The sequence below is a fragment of the Urtica dioica genome, chromosome 1, assembly GCF_054948205.1.
Source record: "Urtica dioica subsp. dioica isolate 48M chromosome 1, U.dioica_male_clone48M_v1_H2, whole genome shotgun sequence".
Classification (NCBI taxonomy): Eukaryota; Viridiplantae; Streptophyta; class Magnoliopsida; order Rosales; family Urticaceae; genus Urtica; species Urtica dioica.
This window is the reverse complement of record NC_142756.1, coordinates 4,688,978-4,704,170: the sequence shown is the minus strand read 5'-3', so window position 1 is coordinate 4,704,170 and position 15,193 is coordinate 4,688,978. Positions and strand designations below refer to the sequence as shown.

The 15,193-nt window shown below is 37.0% G+C and overlaps 3 protein-coding genes across 3 annotated transcripts; all 3 read left to right on the top strand.

The window, feature by feature from the left end:
• The first annotated feature begins 3,515 nt into the window (after positions 1 to 3,515).
• LOC149406614 (pentatricopeptide repeat-containing protein At2g20710, mitochondrial-like) lies at positions 3,516 to 5,519 on the top strand. The gene is made up of 2 exons (XM_089625892.1): positions 3,516 to 3,811; positions 4,252 to 5,519. The coding sequence occupies exons 1-2, from the start codon at positions 3,563 to 3,565 to the stop codon at positions 5,440 to 5,442; spliced, it is 1,440 nt and encodes a 479-aa protein (XP_089482018.1). The 5' UTR covers positions 3,516 to 3,562; the 3' UTR covers positions 5,443 to 5,519.
• A 1,967-nt stretch (positions 5,520 to 7,486) lies between these two features.
• On the top strand, positions 7,487 to 9,848 carry LOC149406613 (pentatricopeptide repeat-containing protein At2g20710, mitochondrial-like). The gene is made up of 2 exons (XM_089610726.1): positions 7,487 to 7,846; positions 8,504 to 9,848. The coding sequence occupies exons 1-2, from the start codon at positions 7,580 to 7,582 to the stop codon at positions 9,686 to 9,688; spliced, it is 1,452 nt and encodes a 483-aa protein (XP_089466852.1). The 5' UTR covers positions 7,487 to 7,579; the 3' UTR covers positions 9,689 to 9,848.
• A 1,415-nt stretch (positions 9,849 to 11,263) lies between these two features.
• Positions 11,264 to 13,595, top strand: LOC149406612 (pentatricopeptide repeat-containing protein At2g20710, mitochondrial-like). Its single transcript, XM_089607774.1, has 2 exons — positions 11,264 to 11,652; positions 12,132 to 13,595. The coding sequence occupies exons 1-2, from the start codon at positions 11,320 to 11,322 to the stop codon at positions 13,323 to 13,325; spliced, it is 1,527 nt and encodes a 508-aa protein (XP_089463900.1). The 5' UTR covers positions 11,264 to 11,319; the 3' UTR covers positions 13,326 to 13,595.
• Positions 13,596 to 15,193: the final 1,598 nt, after the last annotated feature.

Genomic DNA, 15,193 nt, shown 5'->3' with positions numbered 1-15,193 from the left:
CTGAACTGTGTCCGAACTTTTTTTTATTCAAACAGTGTCTACTTCGTGTTAGTAATTGTCACATTAAACCCTGTTGACTTTGAGAGAACTTAAATAAACACATATATTCGTGAGCTATTTAAAAACTTCTCTTTCAAAAGTCTCAGATATATAACAAACAATTGGGATAAATATATAGAACAAAATCCTGAGTTTGACGATTCCATCCCCAAACTTTTTTTTTATTTTTTAATGTTTCTGCCCCTAATTTTTTTTCCTCTAGTTATTTCATTCTTGCATTAGTTCCGTCAGTTAGCATAAACACAATAATCAAGAATCCGCTTTCCAATATTTCATGATACAGTGTAAAATACGTAATCTCCATTGAAATGTATATAACACAAAGGAATACAGTATGGCAAAATGTTAGGATTTTCTTTAATTAATATGAAATTTGCCTAGAAATATATATATTTTTCGAGTTAATTTAGGGCCGCACAAAAATAAACCAAAATTGGTTAAATTGATATCTGAACAAAACCAAAATCGGTTATCAGTTGATTTACTCTTTTTTTTTTTTTTTTTTTTTTTTGAATTCGGGTAATCAGTTTTGGAATCAGATAATCGATTAATAGGTTATGAAATCGGATAACCTGTTTCAACCGGATAACTAGTCCTGAAACTGGATAACTAATTTTTTTTTTCTCTTTTGAGAATATTACAAAATTGTAAAAAAGTAAATTGGTTTGAACTGGATAACCAATTCTGAAATCAGATTACCAATTCTTGGGATGACTAGTGAGTTCCTTGAGGCTTTGGACTCTGCTGGCCCTATGACACTTCTTCCTCTTGGGATCTACACCTTGCATGTTAGTCCTTTCTTTGCCTTGGATTTGATCCCCTTTTTTGCATCCATTGTTAGATATTTTAGCATATAGATGAAAAAGGGTATGCAAAATTTGTGGGTCTTTGGGTGTAAATTGTATGGGAAACTAAAGATTATATTGACATTGAACACACAGATTCAATTGTGTGTAAGTAGTAGTAGTAGTAGGGTTTTTGAGTTTTATGCGGCGAGTGAGGGAGCCTCTCTCACTCTCTCTTGACTTTCACAGCAATTTTGTTAGGTTGTGAAACGCGATTGCCACACGGGGTTAGGTAAAAAGCAATCATAATTTATGTCTTATGAAATGAGAGCACACACTGCGAAGCCTGTGATATCTGGGTTGTACCACCCCGGAGGTAGCTCCATTGTCACTGAAGATACACCGTGAAAACATGATCATAACACCGGAGAGAGAGAGAGAGAGATAGAGAGAGAGAGCTAGTTCTTGCCTCGTGAAAACACGTATGGTATATTGCGTCCATTTTCATCATGAAATGCTGCGCTTTTGGACTTAAACCATAACCAAACCATATAATGATAATGTTTAAAATTAACGAGTTGTTAATTAAATGTCATTATCTTTTTAAGGTTATTTTGTCATTTACATGAATTTGTATATTATACAATACAAATTTTAATGCAAAATTTTAAAGAATGAATCGTCCAATAATAAGAGTCACGAAGGAGCATAATCTAGTAAATAAATAAATACTATTTTTATACATAGAGACACTTGTTACTCCGGAAAGTTTATTTATGTAAATGAAAGTGTGCATTCTATTTTAATTATTTTTAACAAAAAAATCTACTGTTATTTAAAAAAAAACAAATTGGCAACGCAATGTGAGATGTTTTCTATTATCAACATAATAAAACAACGCAATACCACCTCAAGAAAAAAAATTTGAAGCCCGAAAACATGCATAAGATTCATCTTTGGGTGTTGATAAACAAAAATAAACATGACATCACCGTGTTTATAATATATGTTGACATACAAATCAACAACTCTAGTATTTTGTTGATATACAAGTCATCAACTCCAGTATTTATTAACATACAAATTAACAGATCTTAGATTTATTGACATACAAATCAATAAATATGGATAAATCAATAAATCTTGATATTTGTTGACTTGTATGGATAAATCAATAAATATATATAAATCAACAAATATAAGAAGTTGTTGATTTGAATGTGAACAAATATAAGAAGTTGTTGACTCAAATAGATATAAGAAAAATGACGTAGCCCAAAATGGGAAGCAGGTCGTCGCAGTAGAGATCGCAGTAGAGTTGGCCATGAGAGCTCGAACCAACAATGATAATCATGAGCGTACACGGAAAGAAAAACTAGATAGAGAAGATTAGATAAATGAAAAATAATAAAGATAACATATTTCACGCTGGTCCATTCATAATTTTGTCCATTGTAAATCCTTATAATTTGGTTGAATTTGGTAAAAATATTCCCAAACTAGTGATATTTCAATCCATAAAATGAAAGCAAAGTTAATCTTAATTTTTCATGTTTAGCCTTTATTTTCAATAATGTAATAATACATTATAATATATATATATATATATATATATATATATATATATATGAAGTAGAGGAATTTTCTCTACTCATAAAAATACTGTTGAATGAATAATATATGTATTTTTTTAGAAACGTTTTTTTATATAAAAAAAAAAAGAAGAGATTGAACTCTAAATACTTGTATTATTTATTCATACCGATATTTTTTATTAGGATAAATTACATAAATGCCCCCTGAACTTTTGACCATTTAACAACGTGGTCCCTACTTTTATTTTTCTTACAGCGTCGCCCTTGAACTTTGACAATCTTACAAACTTAATCATTCCGTCAAATTTTGGGAGTATATTCCGTCTATTTTAACTTGTGTAATAACTTGAATATTTAAAATTACCTATATATCCTTTATTTAATTATTTTATATTTAAAATTAATAAATTAAAATTAAAAAATTTCATTTTTCATTTTGTTTGTTGTCTTTTTTTAATACTTTTTTTTTATACATCTCCATTATACTTTTTTTTTCACGATAATAGAAAAATTAATAATAAATAATAATTCATTTTTACAATTCATTTTTATTAAAAATTCATATTTTACATAATTATTTTATTTTTATTTATTTTTTATATAATAAATAATAATTTTTAATAATATTAAATCATTATAAAATCAATATTTTTTGTTATTTTACAATTTTGTCCCTGTTTAAATAGTCACATGCCAATCACATGGGAAAAAATGGATGGATTGTTGAGAAAAATAGACGGAAGGACGAAGTTTGTAAGATTGTCAAAGTTCAAGGGCGACGCTGTAAGAAAAATAAAAGTAGGGACCACGTTGTTAAATGGTCAAAAGTTCAGGGGGCATTTATGTAATTTATCCTTTTTATTATTAAAAAATAAAAATATCTCTAAAAAATTTTAAATATTTTATTTTAAACCTAAATGTCTTTAGACATATCTTTATATATTTCTTTATCTGAACTAATATATATTAATTATTTCCCCATACTAATGTCTATGTTAATAACAAAATAACAAGCGAGACGGAGAGAGCTTAAACCCCTAGAACCCTTTCTAACGTCCAAAACTCTCTCTCCCTCTCTCTCTCTCTTCACCGGAGCTTCGGCCAAATCCATCTTGAATAACGATGATGAGGGTCAGTGGCTCAAGAATTTCTAGGGTTTTCAGAGCCCTCTTCTATTCCGCCAAGACTCACTCCACTTCGCCTCGAGAAGACTCTTTAAATCAGAGACTTTTGGTCTCTCGAGACCCAAATGTTTCTATTACCCCTCTTCTCGATCAATGGCTCAAAGAAGGCCGAGACATCAAGCACAGTGAGCTCCAAAAACTCGTCAGGCAGTTCCGTAAACGCCGCCGATACTCCCACGCCCTCCAGGTATGTATATATATGTGTGTTACTTATGTGTGTACAGTGTCTATATGTGTGTGTGTGTGTGTGTGTGTGTGTTGTATTCACTTTAGAGCGAATGGACTGTGCAATATGAGAACTAATGAAGCTTAGCTTGAAATATTTCTGATTGGGATCTTCCAAATTCGTTCCATTTGAATATAATCAGAGATGGTAAGAGTATGCGTTGGATTGATAAAGAAAATCACTGTGGATAGAAAATGAACTCAAGCGAACAAGGCAAAGTGAATTTTTATCTATTTAATTTCAATCTCCACCAAGGTTCGAAAATGGAGTTTTATGCGCTGATTAAGCACTATATGTTATTGTTGTAGCACTTGAAGATTATTTTAATATCTTATTATTCTGTTGTCGGTTTTTTCTGGTTTTCTATAACCTATGAACGTTGGACTGCTTAAATTTTGCAGATGCACGAATGGATGATTGGAAGACCAAATTACGACCTCGCCACTGGAGGCATAGCCGTGCAGCTGGATTTGATCTCGAAAGTTCGCGGCTTAGACAAAGCAGAGGAATATTTCAACAGCATTTCGGTCTCTTCGAGAGACGACAAGATCTGCGGAGCGATGCTGAACTGCTACGCCGAGAAGAAATCATCGGAAAAAGCGGACGATCTTTTCCAGAACATGTTGAGCTTGGGCTTCGTCAACTCCGTCTTGAACTACAACGTCATGTTGTCGCTCTATTCCCGAACGGGAAAACACGAAAAGGTCGAAGCTTTAGTCCGAACGATGGAAAAAAACGGCGTCAGAGGCGACACATATACGTTGAACACCCTTCTCGGCGCTTACGCAGTCTCAAACGTCGAAGAAATGGAAAAGCTTTTGACAAAAGCAGAAGCCAATTCCGAACTTCGGGTCGATTTCCACGGGTATCTTATAGCCGCGAACGGGTTCCTGAAAAACGGCCTCCGCGAGAAGGCATTGGAGGCGATAAAGAAAGCGGAGCCGCAGATCGAGAAAATCGGGGACGGGATTTACTACAAGAGCCTCATCAGAGCGTACGCCGAGGCTGGAAGCAAAGACGAAGTGTATCGAGTTTGGGACGGGCTTAAGAGCGAGGAAAACGGGGTGTACAACACGGGGTATTTCACCGTGATAAGCTCGCTCCTCAAGCTCGACGAGATCGACGGCGCGGAGAAGATCTACGAGGAGTGGGAATCGAAGCCCTCGTCGTTCGACATTCGGATCGAGAACATGTTCGTCACCGCGTATTGCAAAAAAGGTCTTGCCGAAAAGGCTTTCGATCGCGCCGAGCGGGTCACGAAGAAAGGCCACGCGCTCGAGGCCGGAGTGTGGCAATGTGTGGCGACTCGGTATTGCTTAGACGGTCAGATGGGAAAGGCCGTCGAGACTATGAAGAGAGTCGTGTCGGCGAGAGGAGCGAGATCGAAGCTCAGCTCTTCCACTTTGGCTGCGTGTCTCGAGCACTTGAAGAGCAAAGGAGATATCAAAACGGCGCTCGAGATTCTGCGATTGATTAGGAAATTCGGGTGTTTTTCGGGCGGTGTTTGCGATCGTTTGGTAGAGTTTGTGAATGGCGACGAGGCTTGTGGAGCTCTGGCTGTAATTAAAGGGGAACCTATAAAACAAGCGTAAAATGTGCCCCAAGATATTCCATCAGCCATCCTAATTTTTGTCCGAGTTATGTTTTTTTTATTCAAAACATCCTCTGATTTGTAGTTTGGTAATTTTTTTTTTTTTTTTGACTCGGTTGCTATGATTTTCAGCATGATTGTATACATAAGGGAAACACTTTAGAACTTCAACTGTTTACTACAATATCAAATCAATTTATGATTGAATTTACGTACTAATTTAATAGGTGTGGTGGAAGGTTAATTTACAATCTCTCTTCTGCCTCTAATCGTCGAGATAAAGTTTAGAAATACAAAATCAAGCAGCCAAGCACAAGAGATCATTTTTTTATTTCATGAGTATCTCACGTAGTTACCGACTTCTTGTAATATTTTGTAATTTTTTTATTTTTTTATTTTTTTTTTTATTTTTATCAAATACTCATCGTACCTTTGCCGGAATAGTCCTCGATGAACGCTGACAATGCATGTCTTTTTTACATTTACTGGATTGCAAATTCCGGCCAGTGAATATGTTGAGCTATAAATGAGAGTTTGTTGAAATTAATCCGATTTAGGCATCACTATTAACTTTCTCTCTCCTTCGGCAGAGTTTCTCTCTCAAAAAACAGAGTACAGGAAACCCTAGCCTCACCAGCAGCCGCCGCCTCCTGGGCTCCGGCCTGGGAGGTGAGCATCGGCCTCCCCGGTAGCATCTCCTCACTGACGTGCGCGGCTCTAGGTGGCGGCTCTTCCCTCGTCCTTGCATCGGCTCAGCTCTTCGTTTCTCTGGCGCGCCGGCGGCTCCGGGTGCTCGACCGTGGTGAGCGTGCTCAGGTCTCGGATCTGGCGGCTTCGGTGGGTCTATGGTTCGCAGGTGGTCTCGGTGGCCTCGGTGGGTCTGTGGTTCGCAGGTGGCCTCGGTGGGTCTGGTCTCGGATCCCTCGCTGGGTCTGTGGTTCGCAGGTGGCTTCGGTGGCTTCGGTGGATCAGGTCTCGGTGGCTTCGGTGGGTCAGGTGGCTCCGGTGGGCCTGGTCTCGGATCTGAGAACGGTTTGGCGGCTTCGGCGGCTTCCTCTGTTTCTCTCTCCGACTGGAGTGATACGGCGAGACTCCGAGCTAAAGATGGGAGGGACGTGGCTGAAGAGTTTTTCGGGTGCAGAAGTGGTCGGATCTGCCGTTTTGTTTGTGTTGTGTTTTTTGTTTTGTGTTTTTACTTAGTTATGCTTTATGTTTTTATGCGCGATGTGTTTGTCTTGGTTTATCTTGGACACGGATTAGCCGTTGTCCACTATCCCGTTGCGGATTTCCTGTTAGGTTTTGTTCTATACAGGTTGAAGATGCATCTTCTTCGTGGTCATCAAACCGAGGTTGAGTGGATCTTTCCATCTACCAATTTAGGTTTTGTTGAAAGAGCCCAATGTGTGCTCAATTTCTGTGCTCGTCGTTCTTCCACTCGTCGGAAGCATGCACAAAACGTGCGATTACCGGAACTTAGTGTTAGTTTCACTTCGACTTAGGTTTGAGGTGTTCCATGTACTAAGATGTTTTTCTCCTGTATTGATGGGTTTTTACCCAATTTTAATGGATATTCCGTGACTTTCAAAAAAAAAAAAAAAAAAAAAAAAATCCGATTTAGGCATCAAGGTGTATACTGATATCTCCGTAAATGTTAACACCAAAATAGTGTGGTTTTTACACTAAATATAGTATAAATTTTACACCAAATTTTAGTCTTATTTTAAATGATATTACACTATATTTTACACCAAGAGAATATTCTAAGAATATATTTTTAGTTTAAATTAATTTAACTTAATTATCAACTTATTACATGTCTAATATAAAATCTATACATTTTAATTTGTATGATATGAATTGATTAGATTATTACAATGCTTAAACAAAAAAAATTACATTATTTATGAAATTTTGTGTAACCATTGAAGCAATTTTATACTAATTGGAACTTTAGAATATTTTTTATTTTTATTTTATTTTCTATAATATCGGATATTGTCTAAACTCTATAGATCTAAGACCAACTATTTCCTCCTGTATTTTTATTTTAATCATTTCTTTTTTACTTGTATGATAACCTAGAACCCTTAAACCCCTCAGTCTCGTCTTGACTCTTCGCCCAAAGGCCAAAACCTTCGATGATGAAACTGATTGATCCAAAACCATGGCGTCTTACTCGCGATTTCTGGAAGCTCTACTGTACAGAGTCTGGGCCTGCTTCGATTTCTTCCCCAGGAGGAAAAGGCTCTCTCTTCCAGAGGGTTCTGGATTGCAGAGACAGAGAGTCTACCATAATTCCAGTCCTCAATCAATGGATCGAAGAAGGTCAACAACTCAAAAAACCTGAGCTTCACGGGATCGTCAAGGTTCTCCGAAAACACCGTCGCTTCTCACACGCTCTCCAGGTACTGCATTTCTACATGTGTTGAAAGCAAATGACCGTTTTGTAGTCTTTGCAATGTCTCGACTATCATTGAAGTTTAATCGAAAATAGCTCATAAACATGTCTAAATCAGTATATTAAAACAAATGGACGGTGATAAGATACGGGGACGAGTGAAGGTGTGACTCTATTTCGAAGATAAATCAAAGCCATTGGATCTTAGACAAGCTGAAGAGATATAGTGTGATTCTTGTAACTTGTGTCTCATTATTATCCTAATAAGTAAGGGACTCTATTCTAGAACAATGCTTTACCATTTGATGGTATGTCTTTGTTCTTGTTTCATGGTGGCAAAACATCACCAATTCAGACAGCTAAGCATAACCAGAATATACTTAAACTCTGCTAATGTCTTATTAATTGCTCACAAAGTGCTAAAATTTAACCTTTTCTAAAACTAAAGTTCACATATTAACCTTTGCTTCCGTGACTCATGAAAGAGTTTTTTCAGTTTAAAAAAAAATATGTTCTCGGTATGCTTTGAGTGCTTCAGATTGTTTATAATATGTGGTCATGAGTTTTCTATTAGTGAAGTACTTTTCCATTTTTTATTTATTTCACTTGATAATGTAAATTTGTGAACTGAGAATCGAGTATCATTAACCTGCATTCTGTTCAGCTGCACGAGTGGATGACTAATGAAATGGACACCAAGCTCTCTTCTGAAGCCATGGCAACTCAGCTCGAATTGATATCAAAAGTTCACGGCTTAGATAAAGCAGAGGAGTATTTTAACAGCGTCACGGCTTCTTCAAGAGATTGTACTGTTCACGGTGCGATGCTAAACTGCTACACTGAAAAAAAGTTGCCGGAAAAAGCCGAGGAACATTTCCAGAAGATGAAGGAATTGGGTTTCGCCGCATCTTCTGCGTTCGCTTATAACGTTCTGTTAACCATGTACTCTCAGATGGGGTCGCACGAGAAATTCGGTGCTCTGTTGCAAGAGATGGAAAACAACGGTGTCAAGGGCGATGGATACACGCACATCATTCAACTCGACGCGTACGCGAGTTCAAGCGTAGAGAAAATGGAGAAGCTTCTGTTCGAATTGGAAGCTGATCCGCAAGTGACAGTGGACTTTAAATGGTATCTAATCGCGGCAAAAGGGTATCTCAACGAGGGCTTTTCCGAGAAGGCGCTGAGCGTAGTAACTAAAGCAGAGGAACAGGCTCGGAGCCGCGGACTCATCCTCGACTACAAGAGATTCATCGCGCTGTATGGTCAAATGGGAAGGAAAGACGATGTTCGTCGCTTTTGGGACCTGTACAGAGCCAACGAAAAAGTCAACAGAACTGACTATCTTTTGGTGCTAAACTGGCTGTGGAGGATCAAGGACGTCGAGGGCGCCGAGAAGGTCTTCACGGAATGGGAGCGGAATAAGGCAACGGGCTTCGACGATCGGATCGCGTACACGTTGATAAACGGGTATTGCAAGAACGGGCTCGTGGAGAAAGCTTTTGAGCGTGTAGAGGGGTTTTTGAGCGAGGGACACGAGATAGACGCTGGGATATGGAACTGCCTGGCTTATCAGTGTTTTGTGGACGGTCAGATGGGAAAGGCGACTGAGACATTGAAGAATGCGATTCTGGCCAGTGGACCGAAATGGAAGCTCAATCGTTTTCTCTTGGGCGAATGCCTTAAGTTTTTGAAAAAGGAGGGGAATCTGGATGTAGCTCGAGAGTTGTTGGGATTGATCAGAGAACGAGGCTCTTTATCGGACTCCATATGTGATGAACTGAGTGCTTCCTTGAATGGTGATCGAGCTTGTGAAAGCCTGGCTGCAACTGAAGTGGTCGATAACTAGAGTAGGTTTTTTTTTTTTTTTTTTTTTTTTCTTTTTGGAAAAATGATATTTTTGACCCCTCAATTTTGTCACCAGTAACAAGTTGGTCCTTGAACAAAAAAATCTACAGTTTTACCCATTCGTCATTGTAATTGTAGCATATTTGGTCCTTATGTTACTTATATCGTCGAAATAAATGAAATTTGATCGTGTGTCTATCATGTGTTGGAAAAAAAAAATATTGGTAATTACGTGAATTTGCAACATTCGAATTCATTCGGCAATGTTTATGAGGAGGTTTGGTTTTCATGAAGCCATTGTCGTCATTATCGGTAAGTATTTAATCTCTCTCGAAATTGGTCTCTCTGGAATTAATATCTCATGTTATAATCAATATAACATTGTTTTTCAACACATGATAAACACACGATCAAATCTTGTTTATTTTGGCGATATAAGTAACATAAGGACTAAATATAATACAATTACAATGACGAATGGGTAAAACTGTAGTTTTTTTTTTTCAGGGACCAACTTGTTACCGGTGACAAAATTGAGAGGCCAAAAATATCATTTTTCCTTTTTTATTTTTTTTTTTATTTTTATTTTTTATATATGGTTTTGGTATCAACTCTCACTAGTAGCAAGTGAATGGATGTGGAACCGCAAAGAAAAAGAATTTCGGGGCCGTGTAAGTGATGATTTCAAATTTTATGTAATGAAAGGCGTGGCTTTTAACCTCCGGAATATGTTTTAGTTGAGATATTAGGCGTTGAATTTTGAATAGAAATGTGCACGGATTTAAGCGCATAATTGGGGATTAAATTTTATTAGAGGTTAAATAGAGATATCTTAATACCATTTCCAAAGAAAACGGCCTAACATTTAATCATACATGTTTCTCTCCTTCTTTATTGAGCATAATTGTTTCTCTCATTCTTTATTGATAACAGTATACATAGGATTACAGCCCTAAATATCTAAGAATATATGGTAATACCTAATATCTAATTTACTTGATAAATAAATAAATAACCAATCCTATTTAGACGATCTGACACACTGACGCATGATTTTCGAATTGTTGATTTATCGACAGAGATAGCTTAGAACCAATAGTTCATTATCTAATAGATTTTTTCGTTCTAATACTCCATCTGCTTAAGAACTCTTCAAACTTGTGTTTGTAGAGCTCTTTGAACGTACAATAGGTTGACATGTCTTCGATCATTTGAACTTCCTGCTTAATCTGCTTCCGTGAATATTTCAACTCGTCTGTTCTCATTTTGTTTATCCCGAATAATATGTCTTTTCCTTAACTTTTTTTTTTTTTTTTTAATAGTTGCACTAATTTTGTATAAAAGTTTATGTTATGGGTCAAAAATGGTCTTAATACAATAAATGTATTATGTGAAATTCACCAAACTTAATTCGATTTTGGCATCAAAGTGTATACAATCGAAATTTTGTCCGATACTAATTTTTTGGATATTAAACTACATTGTGGTCTCAATTTTTATTTATTTTTTTAATTACGTTAATAGCGTCGGAATTAATCAGAACATATATATATGTTTCGTTCCCAGCCAAAATTCCAGTATTCATATTTTAATCATTTTTTGACCTGTGATGATAACAACATACATTTCCTAATGCTTAACCTAGAACCCTTAAACCCCTCACTCTCTTCACTCTTCACCCAAAGGCCAAAACCTTCGATGATGAAACCGATTGATCCAAAACCATGGCGTCTTACTCGCGATTTCTGGAAGCTCTACTGCACAGAATCTCGGCCGGCTTCGATTTCTTCCCCAGGAGGAAAAGGCTCGCTCTTACAGAGGGTTCTGGATTGCAGAGACAGAAAGGCTCCCATAATTCCAGTCATCAATCAGTGGATCGAAGAAGGTCAACAAATCAAGCGACCTGAACTTCACGGGATCGTCAAGGTTCTCCGCAAACACCGTCGCTTCTCACACGCTCTTCAGGTACGTCTGAAAGCAAATGACTGTTTGTAGTCCTTCAAATGTTTCGATTGTCATTGAAGTTTGATAGAGAATAGCTCAGAAACATACAAGAATCAGTATAAGTACGGCAACATATGAAGAAGTGAAGTGACTCAATTTCGAAGTGTATGAGATTAGACGGAAGATAAAGTTAAAGCCAATATTAGATTTATTATTATTGTTATCCTAAGTAGGGGATTCTAGATCTTTTGTTCTTATTTTATCCTAAGTTGAGGATAAACATAAAACACTTACGAACTCTGCTAATGTCTTATCTATTGCTCACAAACTGCTAATATTTACATATGGACCTTTGCTTCCATGGCTCATGAAACAGTTAATTTGACAAAAATAGAAAATAAAAAATATGTTATTTCCTTACATATTTTGATTTAAATGCTTCTTGGTAAGCTTTGATTGCTTCAGATTGTTTATAATATGTGGCCATGAGTTTTCTTCAGCTGCACGAGTGGATGACTAATGAAATGGACCCCGAGCTCTCTTCTGATGCAATAGCAACTAAGCTCGAACTGATATCGAACGTTCACGGCTTGGATAAAGCAGAGGAGTATTTTAACAGTGTCCCGGCTTCTTCAAGAGATTGTACCGTTCACGGCGCCATGCTAAACTGCTACGCCGAAAGAAAGCTGTCGGAAAAAGCCGAGGAACATTTCCAGAAGATGAAGGAATCGGGTCTCGCTGCATCGTCAGCGTTCGCTTACAACGTTCAGCTCAACATGTACTCTAAGATCGCAGCGCACGAAAAATTCGGTGCTCTGTTCGAGGAGATGGAAAAAAACGGCGTCAAATGCGACGAATATACGCACGTCATTCGACTCAGCACGTACGCGAATTCGAGTGCGGAGAAGATGGAGAAGCTTCTGTTCGAATTGGAAGGCGATTCGCAGGTGACCGAGGACTTCCAATGGTACTTGATCGCCGCGAAAGGGTATCTCAAAGAGGGCTTTTCCGAGAAGGCGCTGAGAGCGGTGACTAAAGCGGAGGAGCTGCTTCAGAGCCGAGGAATCATAGCCGACCACAAGAGATTCGTCGCGTTGTACGGTGAAATGGGAAGGAAAGACGACGTTCATCGCGTTTGGGATGCGAACAGAGCCTACGGAATGGTCGTCAACACAACTGACTATCTTCGCGTGCTGAACTGGCTGTGGAAGATCAAGGACGTTGAGGGCGCCGAGAAGATCTTCACGGAATGGGAGCAGAATAGGACAACGGGCTTCGACAATCAGATCGCGTACTCGTTGATAAACGGGTATTGCAAGAACGGGCTCGTGGAGAAAGCTTTTGAGCGTGTAGAGAGGTTTTTGAGCGAAGGACACGAGATAGACGCTGGAATATGGAACTGTTTAGCTCATCAGTGCTGTGTGGACGGTCGGATGGAAAAGGCGACGGAGATGTTGAAAAAGGCGATTTTGGCTAGCGGACCGAAATGGAAGCTCGATCGCTATGTTTTGGACGAATCCCTCAAGTATTTGAAAAAGGAGGGAAATTTGGGTTTGGCTCGGGAGTTGTTGGGACTGATCAGAGAGCGAGGCGCTTTGTCGGACAGTGTTTTTGATGGACTGAGTGCTTACGTGAGCAGCGATCGAGCTAATGTACCCATGGCTGCGATTGGATTAGTGGATAACGAAGAGTAGGTTTTGATGGTTTTCGGTATCGACTCTCACTAGTAGTAAGTTATTGGAAGTAAAACCGCAACGAAATAGAATTTCGGGCCGTCGGAGTGATGAAGTTAATTCTTTTTGTAATCAAAGACTTGGCTTTTATGTGTTAGCTTCTGAAAACAGTTTTAGCTAAGATATTAGGCGTCGAATATTTGAATTTTAAAAAATTTTGTGCCTACTTTTTTTATAATTTGTATTACAATCATATTATTTCAAGGCATAATATAGAGGTTTAAAGAGAGATATCTTATTACCATTTTCATAGAGAACGACCTCAGATATGAGCAAAGTATCTACAATCATATATGTTTACCATTTACTTGAATCTTATATATTATATTTAGTGAAAAGTGTAAAGGTCAAATTCCCTTAATGCTAAAATAAAATGGTATCATTAATCATAAAAAACAAATTGAAATAATTTTTTGAAAGGTATTTCTATGTTTTAGTTATGTATTGAAACTTGTTTTAAAAAAAAGTTACTAATTAAGACACGTATTTTCATATTTTTTCTGTAATTATTTTTTGTATAAATATTTCTATGTCTGTTGCAATATTTTATGAGTCTTGTTCGACTGAGATCAAAATCCAAAATAAATCATATTTTAGATTTGAGATTCAGATCTGGAGATGTATTCAAAATTACTTAGATTAAAAATCAGGCGATACAAAAGTCAGATCTAATAAGTCTGGATTATTGAAATATAATCAAAAGAAAAAGCAAAACATGAAAAAGAAAATAATGATAAAAAATGTCTTCCCTTAGATCAAGAGTCTTCCATTGATCGAGACCGTCGAAATCTTCGTATCCCTTTTAACATCTAATGATACCATTTTTTATAAATAAAATAAAATTATCAATATCAAACACGTTGGATTGATAACTTTTGTTTCATATATATATATATATATATATATATATATATATATATATATATATATATATATATATAATCTTTGTTTGCGAGTACAATTTTACCTTGAGAAATTTGATAAAGTGGACCTCATAAGTGTTAAAATATTAAAGCTAGACCATTTATTTTTAAAATATCTAAAAATAAAATTGTTTCAAAAGCGCCCAAAAATGACAAAAATACCCTCCCGTTTATTTATTTTCATTTTTTCATCTCATTTTTACTCTCTCACTCTCACTCATCCAATTTCATTAAAATTTTCGTTGTGTTTGACATTGATTTGACGTTCTCGTGTGGATATGAGCTCATCTCTTTAAAATGCTGAAAAGCATATGAATGTCTTGTTTATTTCGTGTTTCACTACTTATAGATGATTTGGATCGAATTTGATAAAATTAAAGTTTTGAATTTGGGAAAACTTACGATGAAATACGATATTGTACGATAATATATAATAAAACGATGAGATTCATATAGAATAAAGAAGATAAATAGGCTGAAATGTCCATTTTTCGGTAAAAAAAATATAATTTTAAATATTGTGGAAGTAAGGAGTCCACTTTATAAAATTCCTATTTACCTTTCCCCTAAATTTGAAAATTGAAACAAGAGTCCTCGTCGAAACCCTAAATCTCGTAATCGCAGGGTCACGATGTTGAAGAGAACGAAGAAAGAGTGGTTGGAGCTGTTGAAGACGAAGATGGGCAGCGAGGTTTTGGAAAAGCCTCAAGCGCCACTACAGTTGCGCTATAATGTTCCACTTGACGACTTGGAAAAATCGAAGAGATTTCGCTGCAACAGAGAGTGCTTCGCCTCCGACTTCGCTGACCACACCCGAGCCAAGAGGCTTTTCTATCTCTCCAAATTCCTTTCGCTCCCCAAAAAGTCTTGACCTTTATAAGGTATTTCTGCGTATTCTAGTGTCGA